Genomic DNA, 20,249 nt, shown 5'->3' on the forward strand with positions numbered 1-20,249 from the left:
TCAACACCGAGTCCACCAGCACACAACCAAATCTCTTATACAAACAACTCCCATCCTCATAATACAAATTACAATCCCTGCCTACAGCATACCGGGAAGAGAAGTCCATCCTGCGAACAGACACGCTGCTGGCGTCACGTTACACACCAGCAGGCCACACCCCTAAAATACTCCCATGATGCCGACGTCACAACGGACGTCACTGGTGGGCATCTCAAAACCCCTAAATCTTGAACCAGTCAATTTCGTTGTTTAACCCTGCCGGGGCCAGGGTGTGCCACTGAAAAATGAACTTGTGTTCTTGGTACAGCAAATACTGAGATACATTCCCAGTATCCTTATAAGCACGCAATAGCACTGTGTACTTCACCTCTTCAGCCGTATGATTCTTTTCAAGCCAATGGCTAACCAGGGGAGCTGAATCTCGTATGCTCAGCTATGCGGATTTTCACCACACATCGTGTATGTCCTGCAAGGGCATACTATACAATATACTACTGCAAGAGATTGACATTCGTCCCAGTTCGTAAATAGAATTTCTTACCCCCTGATCTAGGAATAAGCAAATGGTCAGTGTTCAGGACGTGGGGGCAATATACACACTGCTGACAACTAACATGAGGACCCACTATGGGCTGTCGTGTATACTCTCTGTGTTTGAGAATCTCAGACAGATTACGCCCGTGTGTGAAGGCGAACTGGGGAACTTCCCTCATACCCTCATGTACCTGCAACACTGACCAATGCTTGAGGATAATCTGTTTAATTTGATGACTCTGACTAGAATACGGCAGTACATACACTGTGGCCCCTTCTCTCCTACATTCCTGCAGGTGAAACAACCATTCACATCGGCAGTTACGAGCTCTTTTCCAAGCCAATTTCACCACCCTAGATGGATAACCTCGCTCCACAAACTTCCCGTACATTTGCATGGCCTGAGCAGACCTTCCTCAGTCTCAAAAACTGTCCCACCGGGATACTATCCCGGAGGGGCTTTGGATGGAAACTATTGTAATGCAGGAGCGTGTTACGATCAGTAGGTTTCCTGAAAAGAGTAGTCTCATACTGTACTACCGAATCTTTATCAAATTTCATTACCTGTATATCTAAGAAGGATATAATGTCACTGCTAACCATATGGGTTAGCTTTATATTAAAATCCATCTGAGTAAGCTCTTCAAAAAATTCTTCCAGTTCATAACGCTCCTCATTCCACACATAGAAAATATCATCAATAAATCTCCTCCAAAAGCCAACTTTACTGAACCACCGAGATGTGTATACATGCAGCTCCTCATAATTAGACATATAGAGGCATGCGACTGACGGAGCCACAGTGGCCCCCATCGTCACTCCTTTAGTCTATATAAAGTACTTATTTTCAAAATGAAAATAATTATGGCAAATAACAAATTCAGCTAATACACCCACCAGTTCCTTTTTCCGTGCTGTTACCGACTGTTTGTCTAATAATTGGTATTGTTTGAACTATGGTGTATGGTTCTGGTGGGTGAGACTGTGAACAACTATGATGGTCTCTATACACAGCTACCCTGTGATTTTTCACTGGGATTAAGTTGTGGGTCTGAGTGTTCACTATTAAGCACCAGCTGAATGTGTAGTTATAATTTATATATTCAAAATAATATGGTATTTTAAGGTGATCAGTGAATATAAAGTTTATCACCTTTGATTATTTGAATTCCCTTGTTTAAGTACGCAATTATATCATTGCCAGCCCCCATGGTAGGAACACTATGGACATAGCACATTTTTGAGGGATTGATCGTTGCATGTCAGCATTACAAATCAAAGTTCATTTTTATAGGTATATGGGCTCCCACCCATCCCCCACCCATCCCCACTCATTTTCTCCTGTCTTTGGTTCAGCTCTAAAACATTTCAATCCAGCTCTAGCAAACATTCTTCCTAAGGTGCTCAGGGATGTGGCGTCCACATTCCTACCATCTAGGTTGGTGAGGCAATATCTCAATTTCAATCATGGACAGCTCTGATACCTAGACTCAGCCCCAGCAATCATGCTTCTCCATTCCACTACTCTACTCCCTCACCCACGTTCCCTCAAAGTGGTTTTTGACAGACAGAGCTCTCCCAATTGTGTCCATCCTAGGCAGAGCTCTCCCAGCTGTGTCTATCTGAGACAGAGCTATTCTAGCTGTGTCCATCCCAGGCAGAGCTCTTCCAGCTGTTTTTATTGTTATTTATTGGAAGCTTCTATACTGCCACTAATGACTGGGGAGTCAATTCTGAGTAGTTTACGTGAGTTTCAGTAAAGATGTTACAATGCATGAGCTTCAGTAGTGGTGTTACATGAGCTAAATATATGTGAATCTTACCTATTTATACCATCTATATAGATATACGATAATTATTGTTTCTGTATTGTCATATACTTGTCTTTCTTTGTATTATTTGTGAATTCACCCTTTTGATTTCCATGTGGGGTGGGGATAGCCCGCTGTTTCCGCTATGTTGTTATTCCTCATACCTAAATGTTTCTTTATTTGCTAGTGTTCTGTGAAGAGTTTCATCTTTATTCCTTTCTTGAACTTTTTGGTGTTCTTTTCTAGTTTTAATTCCTTTGGAAGGGAGTTCCACCACATTGGGATCATCACTGAGAATATTCTTTTCCTGACACTCTTGTATCTGATGTCTCGGAAGGAAGGTATTTCTAGTAGGTATTCTTGGCTCGAGTGTAGGACACGTGTTGGTGTATGGTTGTCTGGTCTAGTTGCTATGTACTGCGGCTCTGACGGATGAATGATTTTGTGTGTCAACAACATGCTCTTGAATTTCATCCTTCTTTCAATTGGAGCCAGTGTAACTCTTTCAGTAGTGGGGTGGCCACTTGTCTGCTTTGATTTTCCCAGCAGAAATCTAGCTGATGCATTTTGTACTATTTGGATCTGTCTAATCACGTACTTTGGAATGCCCAGCAAGATCGCATCGCAGTAGTCGAAGATTGAGAGTACCAGGGAGGCAGAGCTCTCCCAGCTATGTCCTTTAAAGTTAGAGCTATTTCAGCTGTTCCAAAACATCATTACACGTTAATCAAACCATATCAATCATCCATAATTGGGTACACTCACCAAACACTCAGTTGCAACTTTGCACATAAATGAGGCCAGACAATTATGAAGTGGACTGTTGGGTCATGACTGCCAAATCTCCCAGCATCTGCAATGGCTGTGATATTGAAATGAGGCTGCAAAACCCTGAGGCAGAATTTCACTGAGCAATGCCATTCACTTTCAGCGGCATTTACAAAGATAACTGCTTTTTGAAATTATAGGTGCTATCTTTTATTTATTATATAAAGTTAAAAAATGTTACAACAATTTATAAAAACTTTTAAAAATATTTAAGTTGATTAAGATTGGGAGTTTGGGCCGATGATTGAGATATTGACCTGCAATACATACAGTCTACTGCCTGAAATTAGGTCTCTGAGATCCATCTCCTCTGCTAAAAATAGTACTTTTTGTGCTAATTTTTTGGGTGTTTTTTGCTTTTGCTCATATATTTTGAACACCCAATTGTGTATTTGTGTTAATTATTTCAAGTTTCCCAGAGGACCTCCCTACCCTTCACCATTTATATCATAATACTGCTGCATCTCCCCTAACCAAAGGACCACAGGTGACAGATTCCTTCACTCCTACCAACAGTACATCCCAACCTTTTATCCAATACAAACTCCTTTAACATTTAAAAATTCATGTGATCGTATGTAAGTGTACTCTCACTAAATGAAAGCATGTGGCAGTATCAGTGGTGCTACCTGCCAGGGCACTTTGGATTAATGTTTACTTGCAGAACCCAGTGCAATCCACTGGTTTCCAGTCTAACAGGAAGAACTCATAGAAGGAGGTTATAGATTCTGTGATATTTTATTGACTCATGAGCACATGTTTTCCAAGATGTCTGACACTACAAGGCACAAATCATAATGGAGGTCCAGAGAGAGATGGAAGAGTCTGTTTCTGTGACTCCATTTGAGGTCCTGAACTATACTCTGCTATTATTTTAATAGGTATGTTTCTCCTTCCTCTGTTAGCTGTATCATCTCTCTGTAATTATATCTCTCATCTTACCTCCCTTCAGGCATACATTTTTACTGGCTAAAATTTTGATGCCTAAAGGAAATTAAAGGTTCACATATCCAAGTCTAAGGCCCAGGCAGCTAAGGCCATTCCCACCTGCCCACCTGGGCTAATCAGAGTCGGGCCCCTCTCAGTGCATCCCAGGGTACACTGGGAAGGGGCCAAAAGCCCTCATTGGTCCAGATGCCTAAGGGACCTTAGGTACCTGCGCCAATCATAGTCTTAGGCCCCTCCCAGTATCCCAGGGTACACTGGAAAGGGAAAGGCCCACAATTTTGAAGAGTCGGGTCTGCCAGCATGAGGGAGTGTATCAAAACTAGCATAAAATCACTCCTTATATATATTCAACAGATATACTATAATCAGAGTCTTGGGCCCCTCTCAGTGCATACCAGGGTACACTGGGAAGGGGGGCATAAGAAAAGTATCTACAGTATTAAAGGAGTGATTCTATGCTAGTATTGATATACTACTCCCTTTAATCACTCTAATAGATAGAGTACCAAATTTTTTGTTTTCCCCCATTACTTTGTTTTGATTTAGCATGAGGGAGTGGGAATCCCTCTTGCCACCATTCAAGATATGGGGGTTGTGGAGGAGGTCATTCAAGCAAGGGGAGTGGGCAAATATCCTGCTGATTTTGGGTATGGGGGTGTTGGAGGGGTGTCCTCAGGCAGGAGGGAGTGGGCGTCCCTCCAGCCAATTTGGGGTGAGAGTTTTACATATACTATTTTAGCAATCAAATTCTCTGGAGAGTCTAGGCCAGATTCTGTAAATGGCGCCTAAATCATCAGCTGCTTACAAAAACAGTGCTAGCCATGTGCCAATCACATTTAGGAACCAATTAAAGAATTGGTTGTCAATTGTTTGGAGAGTATAATTTAAGATTCTAACCTTGGTATTCAAATCTGTCTGAGATCTCGCGGGTCAGTGGGTTGGGGGGTGTTGGGGGGGACCAATCAGGGGTGCGGGGGGCCCTATGTGGGGGGCTGCATCGGGGCAGGAGGGCCTGGGATCCCTCCTGCCCGTATTTTAGTGGGGGTTGGGGGTAGGGGGTCACAGGGGCAGGAGGGCTTGGGCTCCCTCTTGCCCCGATTGTGTCAGGGAGGATGGGGGTTGTTTGGGCAGGAGGGCTTGGGCTCCCTCCTGCCACGATCATTGCTGGGGGGGATGGATCGCAGCAGGCGAGATGGCTCATCTCTCCTGCTGTGATGGTGATTGTCCACCCCCATCGAACCGCAGCACTTTGGGGTGAGAATCACGGCAGGGCATGGGCATGGTTTCACCTGAAAGTTGCCTTGGGCATGCTTAAGCAACCCTCCGTAAGCACGAGACAGATGTCATAAATGTAGCCCTGCAAAATACTGGCCTACATTTAAGGCGTCTGTTCAACGATATAGACGTGATTCTCTATAGGAAGCCAATGTCTCATTGACATGCAATTAGCGGCCACCTTTTAGGCATCCACCGAGATCGGTGTTCTATAGAGAATCAGGCCCAAAGTGTCTTGGAAGAAAACTGCTGGAGAATATGCAAAAAAAAAAAAAATTCAATACAAGTTCAATATGCATTTATTTCCACAAATCAGAGTTCTTGGATTCCACAGGGGTTGTGTCTGGAGATAGCTCCCACTTTACAATAAGAACAGCAAAATTCATTCAGGTTTGCCATCTATTTAAAAAAAAACATCCTTAAAAATGTATCCCCCCCCCCCTTTTATGAAACTGCATTAAGCTTTTTTATTGCAGGCCAAGGCAGTAAAAGCTCCAACGCTCATTGACTTCTTGTGAGCGTCGGAGCTAATGCCGCCAAAGAGAGAAGCAGAAAAGGCTAACGTGGCTTCTTAAAAGAGGGCCTTAAGTAAAAAATAATCAGAATTGTAAAGTGTAGATTAAAGGACATACATTCATCAGTGAGAGCAAACAATTTACACAGGAATGAATTACTATAAAAGGACAGTAAATCAGTTCTTATTTGTCCTAAGAGAAGACACTTTCCTACCTCCCAGTTTCTTCATAGCATTTCTCGCCTTCTCATTTTTGAGAGTATAAATACAGGGGTTTAACAAAGGGATCACGATTGTGTAAAAAACAGAAAGCAGTTTGTCAGCATCAAATATTACTGGCGGTCTCATGTAGAGAAAGACAATTGGACCATAAAACAAAGTGACCACCAAGAGATGGGAGCCACAGGTAGAGAAAGCTTTCTGCCTTCCCTCGGCTGATTGTATTTTTAAGACAGTGGAGATGATGTATGTGTAAGATACGACCAATACTGAGAAACAAATAATTGCTAATATTCCACCATTGACCCTATCCACAATTTCACTGAAGAAGGTACTAGAGCAAGCCAACACAGATAAGGCGTGGCCTTCGCAAAAGAAATGATCGATCTGGTTAGGACCACAAAAGGACAGCTGAACTATTGGAAAAGCCTGACCGAAGCCATGAATGAAACCACCTCCCCATGAAGAACCCATCAGCAGGAGACAGACTCGTCTGTTCATTATTGTGGTATAACGCAAAGGATTACAGATGGCAACATAGCGGTCATAAGCCATCAGGACCAGGAGAAAGCTTTCAGCACCCCCGATGAAATGCATGAAAAACAATTGAGCTATGCAGTCACTTAAAGAGATAGTTTTTCTAGGAAAAAGAAAATGAACAAGGGCTCTGGGGACAGTAACTGTGGAAAAGCCCAAATCTATGAACGACAAGTTGCTGAGGAAGAAATACATAGGAGTGTGCAGTTGAGAGTCCATATATATGGTTGTCATAATGAGAAGATTGCCAGCTATGGTGCCCAGATACATCACTAGAAACAGCAGAAAGAATATAATCTGTAAACCTGGATTATTAGAAAGTCCGAGGAGGATGAATTGTGTGACTCTGGTTTCATTTCTGACTGCCACTCCTTCCACTTTATCAACTGTAGAAAAACAGAAACACAAGAGACAATAGAACAAATAAATGAACCGAGACAGATAGCCAGAGAACAATAATTTTCTTTTTAAGGTCTTCCTGAATTACTGTTTCATGCTCTATCTCTAGTTCAGATGTGGTCTACTACATTCCCCTAAGGCTACAACCCAGCTGTGTTTTTAAAAGTTCCACAATTAATATGGAAGCAATACTTGCAAATAAATCTCACGCATATTCACTGTGAAAATCTTGGAGGGATGAGGCCTTTGAGGAATGTGCTTGCCCACCCCTGGTCTAGCCTTTTTCAAATCATAGCTTAGCTCAGGGATGATATGTTAGAGGTTTATGAAATACTGAGTGGCGTGCAAAGGGTAGATGCAAATCGCTTGTTTACGCTTTCCAAAAATACTAGGACTAGGGGACATACGATAAAGCTGCTAAGTAGTAGATTTAAAACAAACCAGGGAAAATACGTATTTCTTCACACAATGTGGAATTAAACTCTGGAATTTGTTGCCAGAGAATGTGGTGAAATTAGTTTGCTTAGTGGGGTTTAAAAAAAGGCTAGGATAATTTCCTAAAAGATTATTGAGATGACTTGGGGAAATCCACTGCTTATTCCTAGGATAAGCAGCATAAAATCCATTTTACTACTTGGGATCTAGATAGGTTCTTGTGACCTGGGTTGGCCACTGCTAGAACAGGAACTAGATGGACCTTTGGTCTGTCCCAGTACGTCAATTCTTATGTTCTTAAGTGAGTCAAGTCTAGGGCAATCAAGCTTTTGTGACATCACAGATGAGTTTGGCTCTTAGGCATTGGTGGAATGAGGCATTATGACATCAGAATCTCAGCTCTAGAATGATGCTACTCTTTGAGTTTCTGCCTGGTACTTGGGATCTGGGTTGGCCACTGTTGGAAACAGGCTTGATGGACCTTCAGTCTGTCCCAGTATGGCAGTAATTATGTTCTTATGTAAAATTCTTTTGAGGTCATTTTTACATCTCTGTAATATATCCACCTACATACTCACATTTCATCGTTCAATCTGAAATTTAGTAAACACTTGAAAACGTATTTGTTTTCTAGGTTCTTAGGTAATTAATTTCATTCCTATTCCAAATGTTATTTTATTTTTAGTCTTTTGTAAACCGCATAGAACTGTGAGGTTATGCTGTCTAGAAATTGATTTATCTTTATGTTTTTTCTTCACTACATTGTAAGCTCAGTGGAGCAGGGACTTTCTCTTTTATGTGTCTGTAAATTATAGGAGTATTTTTAAAATGAGACATTGTAGTAAAGACTGAAAATGCCAGATAACTTTAGTCTCTTGTGTTCTGTCTTCTATTCCATTCTATTTTAGGGCCTTTAAAACATACCTCCTGTTTTACTAAGGTGCCCATAGTTTCATAAGTTGATAGAAAAAAGATTGTGAATAAAGTTCTTTCCATTTGTAATCAAATTAATATCAGCACAAACCCTCAGATCAGCACTTTTCCCACATGACGTCTACTTACCATGTGCTATCCACTGGCCTCCTTCTCCCATCCTCAAAGAAAGTTCTTCAGCTCTCTCAAAACGTTATTCAATTACCTGGATAACAACAATGATGGAACGTTTCATTATCTCACAAATCTTCTCTGCCTGGGTCTAAAAGTAAATGATAGAATTAAGGGTTATGTAATTATGAAATGACGACACTAGTAACACAATTCCAATCTGACAGCTACCTTCCCATTCTTCCTTTTTTAACTTGATGGTCTACTTGCATTTTCTTCGGCAATGATTGTTCTCTTTTGATATATTGATGAAAGAGTTGGAAAGAATGAGATACAAAAGCTGAGGTGTGAGACAGAAAAGTAAGACCAACAAGACAAGAGACGAATATATACTTGCACCTAATTAGATATTATTGTTGTGTTTCCCAGCTTTATCCTGAAAGTGAAGAATATTTTCAAAATGACACCTTAACATTTTAAAAACTGAAAATTATATGGAGGGTAAACAATAAAGATAAAATCATAAAGAGATAGATACTTACAACATATTATTTGGAGAGATTGTGACATGGATGCATGATTTTTGCCTTGCACATTCCAAACATAAAGCATATTCCTGAAAATTCTCATAATGTATCATTTCTGGGTACAGTAAATTCAGAAATTCTAGAGAATATGAGCGTAGACCATCTCTGCCTCACTAGCTCTGCCAACACCTAAAGCCTCCTGGCTTTCTCCAGTACAGAGCAATGACGTGAACTTAAACTGTATTTGGGGCTCCTGAGATTATAGTCTTTGGAGAATCTGAAAAGAAGCAGGTGGTTAAGCAACTTTGGAAAAAAAAAATCCAGCAGTAGTTCAGAACTTATTGAGTTCATGTGGCTAAATCTTCCATGAAAATTTAATACAGGTCATTTTCTCACTGATTTTTGTTCTTGTTGTGAAAATTCAAAGAGTTAGGATTTAAGTCATAAGAAAGGAGATATGCAGTCTTTCTTAATCATCAGTCTCTTAAAGTTTTCTACCATTGTAGCTGGGGCAACAGTATTATCACCAGCCCCCATGGAAGGAACACTAGCTAAGGACCTCTATTCACTTTCGAGTGATTGTTTTTCATACTTCATAGAATACCATTCAAATTCTACTGTCTACTATTTAAAACCATAAACTGCAATAGCCCAATCTACCTGAACAACTGTCTCATCCAAACTACATCAACTAGACATAGGAAAACCCACACTCCATTCACGTACCCTCCAATCAAAGAAGTCAAACGGAAAAAACTATATGATGGCCTCCTAGCCACACAAGCAGCAAAACTCGACAAACAAATCTCCAATCTACTAATCATGACTCCAGACTACAAAACATTCAGAAAAGAAATAAATACTCTACTCTTCAAGAAATTCCTGCAAACAACTTAATACCGTGAGCTCCTTCCCACTTCCCAATACCATTCCCTAATACCATCCCAATTCCCCAAAGCAACCTCATCTACTCCGTATCTGCCCTAGAAATTACCAGATATCTTCTTCATGTAATACCTTTTTTGTAATTCTTTTGTAATCAGCCTTGAACCACAAGGCAATGGCGGAATAGAAATCTCTAACGTAATAGTTATGTCAGCATTACAAACCAAAGACTTATCATAATATTTTATTATTCCATTTGTGACTGAAAATTCAACAGAAGGGTATTCTTGGCCTCTCTCCATTCTTACCCATTTCCTCATGTTTGTTGCCCAACTCCCAAGCATTGATACTGCTCCTGAACCCCAAAAGGAGTCTGTCATCCATAGTCCTGCCTTGGGGGGGGGGGGGGGGGAGGCGCAGCAATGCCACAGTTTCAATATCAATCAAACAAGTTCCTTGAGTCCCCCAGTCTCCCTACCTTTCACCATTGTTACGGCAATATCGCTGCATCTTCTCCTATCATAGGAACCCAGGTATCAGATTCTGGAACACCTAAGAATACAGGATCCCAACCTTTTATCCCTTATAACTCCCTTTTTAATATTTACCAGTTCATGTGACCATAGATGATGACAAAATAGCAGACCTCAGTTTTTCCTTCACTAATTGAAAGCTTGACATGAGTGACAACAAGAGTGGTTGTCCCAGTAAATACAAGCTGCTCACAAACTCCAGTACACTCCAGTAGTTTCCAGTCTAAATGAGAAGGCCCATAGAAGAGGAGGTGGAGTACCTGTGAATGTCTGAAGCTGATTGCCACTGCAGGGCACAAGTTACAGTAGAGGGCAAGAGAGGGGGGATCTTGTATCAAATTTAATAAATGTCTCGTCTAATATCTATGTTATTTATGTAATGTAATGTAATGTAATGTAATTTATTTCTTATATACCGCTACATCCGTTAGGTTCTAAGCGGTTTGAAGAAAATATACATTAAGATTATAAATGAGAAGTAAGAAGGTACTTAAAAAATTCCCTTACTGTCCCGAAGGCTCACAATCTAACTAAAGTACCTGGAAATTAATAAAGAAGAGAAAATAAAGATGGATGAAAAAAGAAAAATTCTATGTGAATTTATAGGATGGAAATTAAACTGACAGTGAAGAACTGTATGAAAAATACATATGGAATTCAGTTAGAGAGGGTAGGTTACAATCTATTTATGGTATTTGTTTAATTGAAAGGTGTTAAGGTGGGTAATTTGGGGGAAGGTTATCTGAAGGTAGGTGAATCTTCTGGAGGTAAAAGAGGAGGGGTTAAGATATTTGGATGAATTTTTTTTAAAGCAGGGTTTTGATTTCTTTTCTGAATGTTTTGAAGTTGTCTGATATTGTCATAAGATTGGAGATGGAATGGTTGATTTTTGCTGCTTGTGTTGCTAGAAGGTTGTCAAACATTTTCTTGCGTTGTGTGCCTTTGAGTGGGGGGAAGGCGAAAGGGTTCGAGGTTCTTCTGTGTCTTGAGGTGGAGATTTGGTTTAAGCGGTTATTTAGATAGGAGGGGGAAGAGCAGTGTAATGCTTTGAATATCAGGCAGTAGAATTTGAATTGGATTTGTGCTTGTATGGGTAGCCAGTGAGAGTCTAAGAAGGCAGTTGTTATGTGATCATATTTTTTGAGTGAGTAGATCAATCTGAGGGCAGTGTTTTGTATGGTCTGGAGTTGTTTTATCATAGTGGCTGGACAAGGAAGATATAGGGAGTTGCAATAATCCAGCAGACCTAAGACTAGGGATTGGACAATTAGTCTAAATTGTGCTTGGTCAAATAATTTTCTGATTTTACGGAGATTTCTCATGGTTAGAAAAGCTTTCTGGGTTGTTTTGTTGATCTGGGGCTGCATTGTGCAACATCTGTCTATCGTAACTCCTAGGAGTTTTAGTTCGGGTTAACATAAGAACATAAGAACATAAGAAGCGCCATCTCCGGATCAGACCTTCGGTCCATCAAGTCCGGCGATCCGCACACGCGGAGGCCCTGCCAGGTATACACCTGGTTTATTTTATAGCCAACCATACTTTATATGCCTCTCTCAAGGAGATATGCATCTAGTTTGCTTTTGAAGCCTAGGACTGTCGATTCTGCAATAATCTCCCCTGGGAGAGTATTCCAGATGCCAACCACTCTCTGTGTGAAGCAGAACTTTCTGACATTATTCCTGAACTTGTCCCCCCTTAGCTTCATTTCATGTCCTCTTGTCCGTGTCAAATTGGACAATGTAAATAATCTTCTCTGCTCTATTTTGTCGATTCCTTTCAGTATTTTGAAGGTTTCGATCATATCCCCACGCAGTCTCCTTTTCTCAAGGGAGAACAATCCCAGTGTTTTAAGTCGATCCTCATATACCAGTTTCTCCATACCCTTCACTAGTTTGGTTGCTCGTCTCTGCACCCTCTCCAGCAGTTTTATATCCTTCTTTAGGTAGGGAGACCAATGTTGGACACAGTATTCCAAGTGGGGTCTGACCATTGCCCTATAAAGCGGCATTATAACTTTCTCCGATCTACTCGAGATTCCTTTCTTTATCATGCCCAACATTCTATTTGCCTTCTTTGCCGCTGCCGCGCATTGTGCTGACGGCTTCAGGGTCCTATCTATCAGTACACCCAGATCCCTTTCTTGTACACTTTTTCCCAGACTTGCACCTGACATTCTGTACTCGTATTCCTTATTCTTACTGCCTAAATGCATTACCTTGCATTTCTCCACGTTGAACTTCATCTGCCATTTCTCCGCCCATTTTTCTAACCGACACAAATCGCTCTGGAGTTCCTCACTATCCTCCTGCGATCTGATTGCCCGGCAGAGTTTTGTGTCATCTGCAAACTTGATGATCTCACTGGATGTTCCGTTTTCCAAGTCATTGATATAAATATTAAAAAGGACCGGTCCAAGTACCGAGCCCTGGTATTGGGTATTTGGTATTTTTGATTTTCAGTTCAGTGATGGTAGGTGTTTGGGCTTTTTCGAGCAAAAGGAATTTTGTTTTTTCAGAATTTAGTTTTAGTTTGTGATCCATCATCCATTTTCTACTGTGTCTAAGGTTGTTTCTAGCTTTGTTGTGGTGGTGGTCTCTGATGGGTCAAATGGGAGGAGTATGGTGATGTCATCAGCATAGCTGAAAGATGTGACATCTAGGGTATCTAAAGTGGCTCCTAGGGAGGAGATAAAGAGGTTGAAGAGCGTAGGTGAGAGAGGTGATCCTTGTGGAACTCCGCAGGGATTTGTCCATGGTTCTGATTTGATATCATTGTATTTTACCCTGTAGGTTCTAGATTTGAGGAACCCCTGAAACCATTTGTAGACCTTGCCTGAGATTCCTATGGCGTCGAGAATTTGTAGTAATAAGATGTGGTCAACTAGGTCAAATGCTGCGGAGAGGTCTAATTGTATTAATATCATTTTTTTTTCCTTTACTGATGTGTTGTCGGGCTGTATCTAGTAATGTGACAAGTAGTGTTTCTGTACTATGGTTAGTTCGGAATCCTGATTGTGAGGGGTGGAGTAGGTTATGTTTTTCCAGATATTCGGTGAGGTATTGTGCCACTAGGCCTTCTATTATTTTAACGTACAATGGTATTGAAGCGATAGGTCTGTAGTTGGAGGGGCTATCTATTGGGCCTTTGTGATCCTTTATGATTGGAGTGATTAAGATCTCTCCTAGGTCCTGTGGGAATTGGCCTTCTGTCAATGTGGTTTGAATCCATAGCATGAAGTTGGTTTTGAATGTGGTGGAGGCGTTTGATAATATGTAGATGGGGCAATTATTTAGGTCACTGGAAGCATGGCTGTATTTATTGTAGAGTCGGTTCATATCCGACCAGACTAGAATTGGGAAATCGGACCAGCTTCTGTCTGCTACGATGGCTTCGCTAATTGATGGGTTTGTTGTTATCTTTTCTAGATGGGTGTGTGTGTTGATGAATGTAGATCTGATATTGGTGATCATGTTTTTGAAATGGTCTGCTAGGTGGATGGCTGTTGGTGGGTGGATACCTTGGGTGGAGAGGTAAGGTTTGGTATCTGTGAGGTTCTTTAATAGATTAAATAGCTTTTTTGTGTCTGGGATTTTTTTGCCTATCATATTGGAGTAGTAGGCTTTTCGTTTTTCCTTGAGTTTGGTTTTGTATTGATTAATTTGGTATCTCCATGCAGTTTTAGTGTGTTCTAAACTCTTGTTTTTTTTCCAGACTCTTTCTAGTTGTCTGCAGAGCTTTTTAGATTGTTTTTGTTTTTTTCTTTTTTATCCTAATTTTAGCATTGTAAACCGACCAGATACTAGTCGATAGTTAGTATATCAAATAGTGAAAAACCTGGCTTTTCTCCAAAGCGTAGAGCTATCTATTTAAAATTTAAAGCTAGCTATCCTCTTCATAACCTCTAATTTCTTATTATGTCCTTCCCTCATTTATTGAATTACCTGTAAACCGTGCCGAGCTCTATCATTCTGGAGATGATGCGGTATACAAACTTAAGGTTTAGTTTAGTTTAGTTTAAACTTGGTAAACTTGGTATCAGCTCTGTTTCTGTGACCCTATTTGAATGCCTGACCTATAATTTGAATGGCTAAGACTATAAGAATTGCCATACTAAGATAGATCGAAGGTCCATCCTGTTTCCAATAGTGGCTAACCCAGTATCAAGCCCAGTATCCTGTTTCCAATAGTGGCTAACCCAGGTTACAAGTACCTAGCAGAAGCCCAAAGAGTAGCTACCAGTCTCTTTCATTTGAAAGGAAGCTCTGGAATGAAAGGGCATAAGATGAAGTTAAGAGGTGATAGACTCAGGGGTAATCTAAAGAAAGGTGATAGATGCGTGGAACAGTCTCTCAGAGGAAGTGGTGGAAACAGAGACTGTGAGGTACATAATCGAAATGGAAATAAATCTAAAAAAACCACCTAAATCGGCACTTAGATGATCAAAAAGACAGGTCGTTCAAGTGCTGATAATCAAAATGGGTTTTAGATGTATCTAAAAACATCTTAGGCCTTTTCAGTGCTGTGGTATGCCCAGAGTGAATAGGGGCATTTTTGAAGCAGTGGTTAGGGCAGGAGGTAGACGGGATGTGGGCCAACCTAGACTTAATCGTCCTGCAGTGATAATCGAAAGTTCAACGAGACTTCCGAGATAGAGCTTATACATTGTGACTTAGGTGATCTAAAAACAGGTATAAGTGACCAGATAATCACTGTAGACACAAAGTACAGACCCACGCACACTCCCCCAGTGATCACTGAACCCCCTTCCCCCACTGCCATAAATTTTGGAATAAAAACCTGCCTCTAGAACATCAGCACCTAGCATAGGAAAGCCTAGTAGAGCTGCACAGAGGTGGCTTATGTAGTCTGGGGGGTGGGCTGGGCTAGTGAACCATAGAGAGGAGGACCCAGGCCCATAAGCAACTCTAACCACTACATTCATTAGGAAACATGTACACCCACCCAAACCCCCCAAAACCCTACTCTACTACCATATAGGTGACACCTGCAGCCATAAGGGCTATTGGGGTGGTAGACAGGTGGTATAGTTGGTTTTGGGAGTGTTTGGGTGGGTTAATCATGACCTAAAAGGGAATTGTGGTGAGATGTTTATGTGGCACCATTTTTGTGAAGTTCACAGCAGTGCCCTGTAAGGTGCCCCACTACTGTGCTGCCATGTGTCATAAGAAGGAACATAAGATTTGCCGCTGCTGGGTTAAACCAGTGGTCCATCATGCCCAGCAGTCTGCTCACGCGGCGGCCCTTAGGTCAAAGACCACTGCCCTATTTGAGTCTAGCCTTGCCTGCGTATGCTCTGTTCCAATAGGAACATATCCAACCTTGTCTTGTGCTTTCCCTATAACAGCCTCCAGAAGAGCGTTCCAGATTTCTACCACTCTCTGGGTGAAGAAGAACTTCCTTACATTTGTACAAAATCTTTTCCCTTCTAACTTTAGCGTTCTCTTTCTCTACTAAGTCAATTCTCTTCAATATCTTTGCTAACCCATCCCACATCCAAAAGGTCTTGTTCTAGGCGTTTTTGACTTGGGTGAATTTTGGGATGAGAATGGAGTATAAAGATAGATGGCATAGCGGTCTGGACGATCCAATGGCTGGATGTGGCTCTTAGGCATTGGTGGAATGAGGCATTATGATGTCACAATACCAGCTCTGGTTATGAGAGGCTGAAACTTTTCACATTAAGGGGGGAAGTTATCAATTTAGGATACTGTTAAGATGGGCTATTTTACCTTAAGTCATGTTATTTTAGCATAGGTCCCATTTTATGCAATGAGACCTAGTTACTAATAACTGGGGTTAACAGTTAAATGACACTTCTTAGCAAGAGCCCAAGTTGATACGAGGTAACTCCCCCTTAATTAAAGAAAAAAGAAATGTCTCTAGAAATCGAAATCACTCCTGTATGTAATGAAAGTGAGACCAGTATAGGACAATCAAGGCATTGTGACATCATGGATAAGGTTGGCTCTTATTGGTAGAATGAGGCATTATGATATCACAATCTCAGCTCTGGTTACCAGACACTGTAACCACTTTTACTACTTGGGATCTAGCTAGGTTCATGGAACCAGGGTTGGCCACTGTTGGAATCCAGATGCTGGGCTTGATGGACCTTCGGTCTGTCCCAGTGTGTTCTTACGTGAGTCAAGTATAGGGCAATTAAGCAATTGTGACATCACTGATGAGGCTGGCTCTTAGGCATGGGTGGAATGAGGCATTATGATGTCACAATCTCAGCTCTTGTTACCTGAAACTCTTCACAATAAGAGGGGAAGTGGGATAGCATTGATGGGTTATTTTGCCACTAATTTATGCTAGTTTATGCAATGATATCCAGTTACTAATGACCCAGTTTAACAGCAAAATCTTAATAGTAGCCCCAAGTTGATAGCCTTCATCTTTAAAAGTTATTTTGGATTGCCAGAGTCCATAACGAAGGAGAAATTAAGGCCAATTCAGTCCCGTTCAAAAGAGCTTGGTGGAAATTATTTGCGGTGATCCAGAGGAAGGCAAACGTGTTGAAGAACTTAGTCTTTGTTCAGAAGTTTTATAACACCTTTCCTGACCTTAAGAGGCATTAAGGGCTCCTTTTACAAAGCCACTATCGTGGCTTCTGTTGCGGTAATTGTTACGGTGCCCATAGGAATTTAATGGGCACTGGAGCGTTTGCCATGCGGCAGCACCTTTTTGGTCCTTATTCATTTTTAAAACAGGTCTAGCCCCAAACGTTTAAATGGTGCCCTGGACATTTTGTTAAAAGTTTGATTATCCCTGCAGTTCTAAGTCCTAAGCCCTTAAGATTTAGATGCACTGGAGAGGCAGTGACCAGAAAGATGTCTAGAAAGTCTGTTTCAAGAATGTGCACTTGGATGTTTTGACTAGTAAGACATCCAAGTGTGTCTTTTAGACATCTATCTTTATTGAAAATGAGCCCCATAGTCTCCATTGAGGGCTATGCAGTAGCATAGTAAGGGCGGACCAGGAAGGGCAGTCCACTTCGGGCGCTGTCTTGGTGAGGGCACAGGTACCCGTCTTCCTCTCCGACCCCCGTGCCACTTCCCTTCCCTGTACCTCTGTAACGTTCCTGGTGTGAACAGAAACCCCCAGCCTGCTGTTGTGCCAGCATCAGCTCTTCCCATGATGTCACTTCCTGGACCCGCATCTAGGAAGTGACATCAGAGGACAAGCCGACGCTGGTACGACAGCAGGTTAGGAGTTCCAGAGGTATGGGGAAGGGAAGTGGCCCGTGTGCGGCAGGAGGTGGTGGGGAAGAGGGTGGGGGAGGGGTGTGACTTCCCCAGGTGCCTCTCACCCTCGCTATGCCACTGGGGCTGTGCACTTAGACCAGCAAGTTTCATTGACTGTGGCGCCATCTCATGGAAATTTACCAAACTTCTTAAAGCACCCTTGTAGCTTGTAAGGAGGTTTTCCTCACCTAACCGTTTAGAAAGCTCATGTTCCCAGTTTCCTCAGTGTTAAACTTACCATTTGTCAAATTATCACTTGCTAGCTTCTATCAGTATAAACAAGAACCGATATTCACATTTTTTTTATTGAAGCACAGAAGCAAGAAGCAAAGCTTCAGACCTGCAGAGAGAGAAAAAAAAAGGTCTTTATTTGCTTAGGTATAATAACATCGAAATAATTATTTCACAAGCAAACACTGTCTCTGCTCTTCATTCATCTCAAACAATTGTCCAGATCTTTAAGGACCACTGAGCAAATTCTGATAAAACTAAACAGGATTTCTTTTATTTCAAGCGCATAGGTAGGAAAAAATCCATGTGAAATATAATCTGCTGGATATTTCAGGTGCCCCATATACATTTCTAGACTTCAGAAATAAGCAGGGCACACAAGAAGGTGATAGGAGGGGATAAGGGACAGTATAGGAGACGGAGTGAGTGAAAGGGATCTAATAAGGATGGGGGACAAACATCAAATTTTCTCACATCCAAAGCTGTTAAAGGCACATCTGCGTACTGGTTTCAAGACAAGGACTGCCGTACAATATTTGTATTGTAAATCACACAATGAGTGTGTTCTTGATAACAAAAGTTAGCATGCAATAGCCAAAGTATATTTAATCAATAAAGTTTCCTAGCACATAACTGCTAATGAGTCTAAATAAAGGTAATAAACATAATCAGTACAAGTTAATGTGCATCTATTTACATAAATCAAGGTTATTAGATACTCGTGGGGACGTGACAGGAGACAGTCTCACATTTCACTAAAAAAAAGAGCAAATTTTATTCAGTGTATCGTGTGAGTAATCTTTCAACAGAAATTTTATTTTAAAATAAAATCAATAGAAAAATAATCAGAATTTTAAAGAGTAAATGCAAAAGAATGCATCAGTCAGTGACAGCATTTGATTTACACAAGGATGTCTTTCTTAAAAGGGCAGAAAATCAGTTTATAAGCGTCTCCAGAAAGGACACTTTCCTGCCTCTCAGCTTCTTCATGGCACTTCTTACCTTCTCGTTTCTGAGAGTATAAATGCAGGGATTTAGGAAAGGGGTCACGGTGGTGTAAAAAACAGAGAGTGGTTTGTCAGCTGCAAATATAACTGACGGTCTCATGTAGCTAAATACAATGGGGCCATAGAACAAAATGACCACCAGAAGGTGAGAGGCACAGGTCGAGAAGGCTTTCCGTCTTCCCTCATCTGAGCGAATTTTTAAGACAGTGGAGAGGATGTATGCGTAAGATATCAATACCAGCAATAAACCACCCACGGTTAATGATCCGCTGTTGATCATATCAGCTCTTTCACTGATAAAGGTGTTAGAGCAAGCCAACACAGATAAGGTGGGGCCGTCGCAAAAGAAATGATCAATCTCATTAGGGCCACAGAAAGGCAGCTGGATTATTGGGAGTGACTGCGAGAATGCATGAATGAAACCACCTATCCACGTAGAGATCACCATCAGGAGGCAGACGCGTCTGGTCATTATTGTGGTATAACGCAAAGGATTGCAGATGGCAACATAGCGGTCAAAAGCCATCAGGATCAGGTGAAAGCATTCTGCACCCCCGATGAAATGTATAAAAAATAACTGAGTCATGCAGTCAGTGAAAGAGATGGTTTTGCTCGGTGAGAGAAAGAGATCGAGGGCTCTGGGGACGGTGACTGTAGAAAAGCACAGGTCTATGAAAGACAAGTTGATGAGAAGGAAGTACATTGGAGTGTGCAGTTGAGAGTCCGCATATATGGTTATCATAATGAGAAGATTCCCAGCAATGGTGAGCAGATACATCACTAGAAACAGCACAAAGAATGCGATCTGTAAGTCTGGGTTGCTAGAAAGTCCGAGGAGGATGAACTGCGTGACTCTGGTTTCATTCCTGACTGCCATTTCTTCTGCTTCATCAGCTGTAAGAAAACAGAAACATAGGAGACCACAGACCGAATGCATGAAATGAGAAGATTCTCAGAAAACACTAATGCAGTACTCCCCCGATATTTGCGGGGGGGTTCCATTCATGGAACCCTCCGCGAATCTTGAAAAACCGCAAATACAGTTTTTAGCGGGAGAGACAGGAGAGGGCAGCCAGAGCACCGGCAAGTGAAGGAAATCCCTCGCAGTATGCTCCGACCGCCTCTTCCTGCACTAATGTTGGGCCTCACCAATCAGGAGCTGCTTTGACACACAGCTCCTGATTGGTGAGGCCCGACTTTAGCGCAGGAAGAGGCAGTCGGAGCATACCGCGAGTGATTTCCTTCACT

General features: G+C 41.5%; 2 protein-coding genes across 2 annotated transcripts; both read right to left on the minus strand.

Moving 5' to 3' along the window:
- Positions 1–6,090: 6,090 nt before the first annotated feature.
- Positions 6,091–8,596, minus strand: LOC117350472 (olfactory receptor 1509-like). Its single transcript, XM_033924766.1, has 2 exons — positions 8,566–8,596; positions 6,091–7,055 (listed from the first exon to the last, which is right to left on the minus strand). Exons 1-2 carry the CDS (start codon positions 8,594–8,596, stop codon positions 6,091–6,093), a joined length of 996 nt encoding a protein of 331 aa, XP_033780657.1.
- A 33-nt stretch (positions 8,597–8,629) lies between these two features.
- On the minus strand, positions 8,630–19,878 carry LOC117350473 (olfactory receptor 4E2-like). Its single transcript, XM_033924767.1, has 3 exons — positions 18,961–19,878; positions 14,256–14,264; positions 8,630–8,698 (listed from the first exon to the last, which is right to left on the minus strand). Exons 1-3 carry the CDS (start codon positions 19,876–19,878, stop codon positions 8,630–8,632), a joined length of 996 nt encoding a protein of 331 aa, XP_033780658.1.
- Positions 19,879–20,249: the final 371 nt, after the last annotated feature.

The sequence above is a fragment of the Geotrypetes seraphini genome, chromosome 16, assembly GCF_902459505.1.
Source record: "Geotrypetes seraphini chromosome 16, aGeoSer1.1, whole genome shotgun sequence".
Taxonomy (NCBI): domain Eukaryota; kingdom Metazoa; phylum Chordata; class Amphibia; order Gymnophiona; family Dermophiidae; genus Geotrypetes; species Geotrypetes seraphini.

Excerpts from the sequence above, each read along its gene's own strand:
- LOC117350472 (XM_033924766.1), bottom strand. The coding sequence starts at position 8,596 with ATGGGAGAAGGAGGCCAGTGGATAGCACATG. Across the intron at positions 7,056-8,565 it reads AGGCCAGTGGATAGCACATG|TTGATAAAGTGGAAGGAGTG; the intron begins GTAAGTAGACGT and ends GTTTTTCTACAG.
- LOC117350473 (XM_033924767.1), bottom strand. The coding sequence starts at position 19,878 with ATGGCAGTCAGGAATGAAACCAGAGTCACGCAGTTCATCCTCCTCGGA.